Below are 8,366 nucleotides of genomic sequence, written 5' to 3'. Positions count from 1 at the left end.
ACACACACACACAATTTAATTAAAAATTAAAATAAGTCTTTTAGTCTTTTAAATCTAACAGAAACCAGAATACATAGCTTCTCTGCTGAGCAAATGTAGCCACAGGAAGTACAGCTACTAACCCTTTGAAAAATTGATAGCTTGAACAGATGTGCTATAAATGTCTGAAATCTACACTGTGGATTTCAAAGATGAAATATGAATAAAAGAATATGGGAACCGTCAGTATAGTTCTAAATTATATCTATACACTTACACACATCTCTATATATATTTATATTTTTTAACATTTATTTTTATTTTATGCATATGAGTGTTTGGCCCAGAAGCATGTCTGTGCACCATATGCATGAGGTACCCGAGGATGCCAGATCCCCTAGAGTCACAAGGGCTTGTGAGTTGTCTGAAGTGGGTACTTTGAATTAATGCAGGTCCTCTGGAAAAGCCGCAAGCACTTGTAACTGCTGAGCCATCATCACGTCGGGACAACTTCGTTTTTCTAGTTTGACTTAAGACCTGATGTCATAGACTCTCAGGCTGATCCCCAGAACCCCTATCAATAACAAATTGTCGCCCATGTGTCCCAACAGGACTGTGTGTGTAAATGTAGCAGAGAGGAGCCAGGAAGACCTGGTGGTGACTCTCGGCTCTGTCATTCCTTGCTATACCTGGGATAATCTACCCTCTCTTTTGTTACAGTGGGAACTAACAACAGCACATATTTGAGCTCTACAGTGATGACTGGGTGAGGCAATGCATGCAAAGCTGAGCGATCAGGAAAGCAGACAAGAGGAACAGCAGTGAAGGGATGGCAACACCAGCATTTATTTGGGCAAAAGCTTCCCTGTTCGGATGAATGCACAAAATGCATAAAAAGGCTAGGAGTTTGGTTATGTTCCTTCCCATACTTTAGTTAACCGAATGTCAAACAAAATGGGTCAGTATTTTGGATGTTTATAGTATGCTTGGAAAATTAATGCAATAAAGATTAAGATAAAAGACACTCCAACATTTTTTTTTCATATGTGCCAAGCTCAAGTGGGCTTTTGGGGCCATAACATCCAATGACTGCTACAGAAAGCTACTGTAGAAGCAAAAGTTGCAGAATGGTTTTTCTCAACACAGAAAAACTCTAAATATTTATTTAGCCAAATGCCAAGATGCTTGTCTCGTTTCTTTTTTGGAATGTGTGGCGCCGACAAGAATCCAGTTAATTCAATATGCCTGCAGTGCACAGGCCCTGAGCCTGGGCCTCAGAACTGGAAGTTTGTTAGACTTAGTTGACCAGATCTAAGACTTTCAATTGATAAAATAAGTTCAAAAGAATCTCTGAGAGCCAGAGATGGCGATTTCATGCCTAAATCTCAGCATAGGCAAGCTGAGGCAGGAGGATTCCTGGGAATTCAAGGCCAGTCCAAGATACATAGTGAGTTGAAACCCAGGCCACATAGCAGACCCTCTCTCAGGACAACTAAACACAAAGTTGGCTAATTTTAAACAATAAGAAAAAAAACCTAAAAATAGAGTCTCCAGCAAATGACTTCATATTGTGTTTCAAGTCTTACTTACAAGGGCCACGGGGTCATTGCTGCGGGTTGCAGCCAGGCTGAACTTCTTCACATGGGTGTTGGTCTCCAGAGCCTTGGCAAATTCCTTCAGGGTTGGGATTGGAATGTTCTACAGCACAGAAGACAGGGCTAGTTACAGACCACTCACGGCCACTCACCCTCTGCTGGAAAATAGTTTTTCCATTTTTGATTGGACCTAGAGTGTCACATGTGCTAAGCATGTGCTCTGGGCTCCACTGTCAGCAAGACCCCTGTAACTTTAACTATCACCTTTATTTAGATGGCTGATTTCATATCCTCTCTCAAAGTTCGCCCAAGTGTGCTAAGCAATTCTGGGTGAATAGCGCCTCCTAGTGTTCAGTACAGGAATGTAACTCAAAAGAGTTTTCATCTAGGATAGGTTAACAACTGAGGTCTCTCATATACATACCCTTAGATATGCTTTTCTCCTTGGCCCGAAAACTCCTGCTGCCTTTCCCTCCAATTGTCTACTCATCTCTGAAGACTCGGCTGAATTCCTTCCTCTTTTGTTTATGAGTTCTCCTAGGCAACTCAAAACTTTTCCTGTCCTACAATTCCGTAACATTTTGGGGCTTACCACATCATGCTGCCAACATCTGGTTAGCGTTTTTCTCCTACCGTAACTTTTGTCAGTAAAGACAGAATGGATCCTAACTGGGTCTCCTGGAACCCAGGCTGGCTTCAGTCTGGCCTCAGTTTCACTATGTGGTCAAAGCTCCCTTGAACTCATGGCAATTCCCCTGCTTCTACTCCGACAAGGTGGCATCTCTACAAAGTGAGGCCTCTTGCCTACAACATGGGCATGCTATGTTGGGAGTGGATCCTTTGGATAAACGCTGTGAGCAACCACATTTGATTGTAATCAATTTCCTTTCCTTTTTTTAGATTTATTAATCGTACTTTATGAGTGTTTCGCACGCATATTTGGGTGTGTGCCTGCACACAGATCACAGAGCAAGGACTGAACACTGCAGAAGTATGCAGCAGGCAGCAAGGGGCAGCAACAGACACGCGCCTGGCTGCATTATGGACAAGCTGAGTGACTGTGGCAACTTAATCTCTCCAAGTCTCACTGAGGATTACTGTGATGAGGGATAGCCAAGGATATAACACAGTGTACACTCCATAAAGACAGTATTACTGGGGCTGGAGAGATGGGTCAGTGGGGAAGAAGAGCACTCGCTGTTCTTGCAGAGGACCTGAGTTCAGTTCCCAGCATCCATGTTGGATGGCTCACAACTGCCTGTAATCCCAGCTCCAGGGGGATCCAATGCTCCCTTCTGGCCTTCACAGGCGACTTCACTATGTGCACACACCCACATACAGACATCTATACACAGTTAAAAATAACTCCTTAGAAGCAGTATTAGATGATAGGGATCAGGCCAATAAAAACGAACAAAACAAGCCAGGTTGGTGGTACATGTCTGGAATACCATCTTTAGGGAGGTAGAGGCAGGAGGATGGAGAATTTGAGATCAGCCTGGGTTACACAGTAAGTTTAAACAGTTTAAGGCTAGTCTTGGCATGACAGTGAAACCTTGTCTCAAACTAGCTAACCAGCCAACCAATCAACAGAAGAGAATGAATATAACAGGCCTTAGGCAATCCGTATTTGTTCAGGCTCCTCCCCGCTCCCCATCTCTCCTTCCCTTCAATAGCAGCTGATCTCAAACATGGTCCAAGAACCAAGCTGTGTGACTAGGTTTCTAACTAGACTGCGAGAAAACGCTAAGCAAACAAGACAAGAGCCTTGTAATCTCTGCTCCTCCATAACACGGGGGGTTCTCGGAATGTGCTTTCGCGCCCCTCCCAGGTGGAGGGGCACAGGAGGGAGTTTACTCCAGATGACTCATCACAACTGGCTACTGTGATTTGTTTATATGCCCCTATAGAAAAAAAAAACCCGATGTTTTTGCCACATGTGGTTTGTCCTTGTGATTGTACATTTTACTCAGGTGACTTTTCTTAACCCTCAAAGTATAAATTGTCTGATGCTCTGAATAAAGTTGGCTACTGCATGAGACTTCAGTCCGGCTCATGTTTAGGCCCCACCCTCCCAGGTTCACACTGCCATCTAGAGTGGCAACAGTAAGACTTATCATCGAAAAGAATAAGATGGAAATGACAATGACTGTCTGTGAATTCTGACACCAGGTCATGGAAAACACTGTTATATGTTTCTTGCTGTTTAAAAAAAATGTTTTAGTCGTGTTTGTGTGTGTGTGTGTGTGTACATTTAAGTATATGGACCCACAGAGGCCAGCCGTGTTAGATCCCCTGCATCTGGAGTTATGGTGGTTGTAAGGCACTTGATGTATATGCAGGGAGCTGAAGGTAGGTACTCTGCAAGAGATGCAATTGATTCTAGCCACCGAGCCTTTAGCGCGGTCTGGCCTCTTGCTCCCTTTCACTCTGGGGTCACTTTCTTTGGGGAAAATCAGATGTGGTTGTGTGAGGACACTCAAGTAGCCCTAAGGAGAGGCCCGCATGGTGGGAAAGTGAGGTCCCTTGCCCACATCCACATGGGTGTGCCATCTTACAAATGAATCCTTTGATAACTTTAGCCTGGACTGGCAGCTTCACTGTGGTCTCATGTGAGTGCCTGTGCCAACGACCCTTCTAAATGATTCTTGTATGCCTGACATTTGAAACTATGGAAAGGGGCTGGGGATACCTAAGTGGCTGTAGCACACAGATGAAGCCTTGGGTTTGACTCCTAGCACTGAAAATAAAAAGTTGAATTTGTTGCTTAGCAGCAGACACGATGTGCTTATTTGGTCCAGGTACTATGATTCTCTTGAGCAGGTTCTAGAAACCATTTTCTTGTAGACCCATGCCTTTTGACTGGGTTAGTCTGTGTGAAGTCAGTGACTTGGAAGGACTGAAAGGCAGTGTAAGAGCAGGCAGTTGACCATCTCCAGCCAGCCCTGTGATGCCAGGAGAAGCCAAGAGGTTACGGCAGTGATGTACCTTGATGTTGTTGAGGTTGACCTCTTGCAGGTTGGGGTCGTTGGCCTTCATCTGCTGCAGACTTGCTTCCACATTTGTGGGGTTCGGTGGCTCCTCAAATACTGGTTTGGCTTTTTCACCTTTGACAACATCTACAACACAAGTTTTAATTTATAAAAGATAGTGGAAAAGGCCCTCTATATCAAACTAGCAATGACTTTGCTAGAAAGCGCCATTCTTTCACATAGAGTCTAAGATTCCAATATCAATGATATATTGAAGGCTGATTCTTACTGAGCAGGAACAGTGGTACTTCTCTGGGCAACTCTGCAAGGGGACTCAGTGGCTGACACTACAGAAGGCCCTGGAGCAAACTCCAACCCTCAAGGCATCCGCTGCAGTTACTGATGCACCACATGGACCTCCCAGCACCATCTTCACCAGACCACAGGCTCTGAGATGCAAAAATGGGCACCACGATGAGTCTCTTCATTCCCCAAATCCTTTTTCAAAATTCTGTGTGATGCTGAGACTCGAACCCAGGACCAGCTCAAAGCAAATGTTCTACTACTGAACTACACCTCTATCCCCAGCTCCCAAATGTTAATTCCCCTCTGGCTTCCTCATCACTGCTCTCCTCCAATGTCCATTTTGCAGCTTTAGCTTTGGGAAAGGCACGGAAAGACCAAGGAACGGAAAAGAAGGATGAGAAACACGTGAAAAGCAATTGTTGGGGGCTGGAGATGGCTCAGCAGTTCAGAGCACTTGCTGCTCTTGCCGAGGGCTAGAGTTCAATTCCCATCACCGGCACAGTGGTTCACAGACTTCAGGAAGTACAGTTCCAGGGATCTGAAACCCTTTTCTGACTTCCCTGGGCAACGGATATACGTGTGCATGTGTATGTATGTATGTGTGTGTGTGTGTGTGTGTAAACAAAATTCATATATTCACCTATAGTCATAAAAATAAGTGACAAATAAATAAGTTACTAGAGCCAAATACAGCCAGGACATGCCTGTAATACTAGAATTTGGGAAACTGAGGCAGGAGGATCAGGAGTTTGAGGCCAGCCAGCACAGTGAATTTCAGGCCTGTCTCAAAACAAACAAAAAACCAAACAACGACACACACCAATTTATCAGAAAATATTTAGAATGCATATAACATACAAAGGATTAATATTCTAATGTACAGAGAGCTCCCCCATCTTACCCTAAGACAAGGCTTCTCTGTGTGTAGCCCTGACTATCCTGGCACTCAATCTGTAGTCCAGGCTGGCCTCAAACTCAGAGATCTGCCTGCTCTTACCTACTGAGTACTGGGATTAAAGGCCAGGGTATCCTTCATGCTTTCTGGGGAAAGTAGGTATTTGGAGTCCAAAATACATTGGCATAAAAAAGGGGACGTAGTCAAGTTTCCCTCACTGATTAAAATATCCTTTGGAACATGGAACTCTATTTGCATTCCTAGTCGACTCTGTAAACTTACTGGGATCTCTTCCCCCCTTCCTGGACAACCTGCCTGCCACGAAATGTGTGTTCTGTGGCCCTAGCCACACTGCCAGGCTGAGCGCCCACCATCAGCTTCTCCACCGGGTTTGACTGCTCAGAGCCCAATGATTCCTTCTAGAAGCAATGGGTCTCCCTCCTATAGGCACCAGACAGAGGCCCCGAAGCTTCCCAAGTTCCCAGATTCCTCATCAACTTACTCCTTACAGGCCCCTTGTGGCCTTTGCCATTGGTCGTCTCTTCATCAAACTTCGGATTGTTGAGCAAATTGTGGACTCCAAGGACAGCTGAAAACACAGGCAACAAAAACAAGCACTAAGTTTTGGAATACACATCAGGATGGCTACACGTTAACGTGCACCTTGAAGAACAATTCCTGATAAAGCACAAAGTCTCCCAGGTTCCCTTTCCTGGTCCAGTGTGTGGTGTGTGTACAGCATTCAATAAAGTTACTGCTAAAATCTCCCAAGACCATCAGCATCTCTACATGCCCCTGTGTGTTTAAAGGTGCAGGACCCTCTGGGATCCGAGAACCCACTCTGCAGCCACATCTTCCAACCACTGAAACATTGCTAGGCCCCTATTTTGGCTAGTCTTTTTTTTTTTTTTTTTTTTTTTTTTTTTTTCGAGACAGGGTTTCTCTGTGGCTTTGGAGCCTGTCCTGGAACTAGCTCTTGTAGACCAGGCTGGTCTCGAACTCACAGAGATCCGCCTGCCTCTGCCTCCCGAGTGCTGGGATTAAAGGCGTGCGCCACCATCGCCCGGCTCTGGCTAGTCTTAACTGTCAATCTGACACAACCTAGAGTCATATGGAAAGAGTCTTAATAAAGAATTATTGCAGTTACGCTGGCTGCTGGTCAAGTCTACAGGGGTTGTCCTGACCATCAGTGACGTAGAAAGATCTAGGTCACTGTGAGCACTACCACTTCACAGGCTGGGCCCTGAACTGTGTAAGAGAGAAGAAAGCCAGCTGCACAGAAGCAGCGGAGTCTATGTGTTTAGTTCTCTCTGCTCCTGACTGTGGCTGTCGTGTGACTAGGGGCTCACCTTTCCCTCAGTGATGGACTGTACCCTGGAAATGTAAGTCAAATAAATCCTTTCTCCCCTCACTGAACGGCTTTTGATCTGGGCGTTTTGTCATATCAAAATAAAATTAGAACATTCCCTTAGTTAAGAAGACTTAATATTTTGCCAGGTTTGGTTTTTGTTTTTGTTGTTGTTGTTATTTTGTTTCCAGGCTCTTGCCTTATTGCCCTGGATAACCTGGAACTCACGTGTAGGCTAGGCTCTCCTCAAACCCAATGTGATCCTCCTGTGTTCCCAAATGCTGGGATTATGGGTAGGTACCACCATACCCACCTCCATTGCTGGGATTATGGGTAGGTACCACCATACCCACCTCCATTGCTGGGATTATGGGTAGGTACCACCATACCCACCTCCATTTGGTTTGCTTATCTGTAAATTAAAACAAGGTGGGATTCAACTAAGGATTTTGTTTTGTTTGAAGTCTCACTATGTAACCCAATCTAGCCTAGAACTCATCACATAGACCAGGCTGGCCTTGCCCTGGCAGTAGACCTCTTGGCTCTGCCTCCTGAGTGTTGAGTGTTGAGATCAACACTGTACCAACAAGCCTGACTACGTTTAAGGATTTTAAAGATCTAACATGTGCAGATTTATGCTGCCCCCTCCCCTGACCCCAGAGGCAGAAGCAGAAAGATTGTGGTCCTCTTTCAGTAGAAAGGCAATTGTCCTTTCTCTGCCTTCGGGACAGAAGAGGAGGGTTATCAGGAACAAAAGGTCAGCTGAGCATAAGAAGGTCCTCAGTCCCGGGTGCCACACTGGTACTGACGCCGGGAGGGAGGCCGGCATTCAGGGAGCCACACTATGGGCAGGGTGGTGCTGGGCAGGTTGAAACCGATTTCCCTTCTAGTGAAATCACAGGCACAAGCCTGAGATCCTGACTGGACTTTCGAAGGGAGTCAGTTAACATGGTAGAAAGAAGGGCCAGTGGTTAAGCCAGCAAGAGCGGGGTTAGAGGCAGGAGTGTGATAACACACATCACACTTGAGACGCGAAAGGATTCCAGGAGGTCAGTGTGGGGCCATATAGAGAGTTCAAGATTCAAGGCCAGCCTGGAAAGCCTGCACTACACAGTGAGACCCTGTTCTGAAAAAAAACAAGGGCTGGGGCTATAGCTCAGAAGTAGAGCACCTGTCTCGTATGCCCAAGGCCTTGGGTGAGTTCAATCCTCTGCACTGCAAACAGAATAGAACAACAATGATCATGGAATTAGTGTGTGTGGGGGGGGGGG

The 8,366-nt window shown here is 45.5% G+C and overlaps 1 protein-coding gene across 3 annotated transcripts in view; it reads right to left on the bottom strand.

Annotated features, from left to right (window-relative positions):
• Tmod2 (tropomodulin 2) overlaps nt 1-8,366 on the bottom strand; it is a 40,125-nt gene that overhangs the window by 7,858 nt on the left and 23,901 nt on the right. For all 3 annotated transcript variants that reach the window (XM_005347618.2, XM_005347619.2, XM_026779287.1), the window contains exons 5-7: nt 6,250-6,336; nt 4,563-4,693; nt 1,570-1,677 (exon numbers count right to left, since the gene is read on the bottom strand). In XM_005347618.2, the coding sequence (XP_005347675.1) occupies nt 1,570-1,677; nt 4,563-4,693; nt 6,250-6,336 (326 nt within the window). The remainder of the gene's footprint in view (nt 1-1,569; nt 1,678-4,562; nt 4,694-6,249; nt 6,337-8,366) is intronic.

The sequence above is a fragment of the Microtus ochrogaster genome, chromosome 5 (assembly GCF_000317375.1).
Source record: "Microtus ochrogaster isolate Prairie Vole_2 chromosome 5, MicOch1.0, whole genome shotgun sequence".
Classification (NCBI taxonomy): domain Eukaryota; kingdom Metazoa; phylum Chordata; class Mammalia; order Rodentia; family Cricetidae; genus Microtus; species Microtus ochrogaster.
This window is presented reverse-complemented; position numbering and strand designations above follow the sequence as displayed.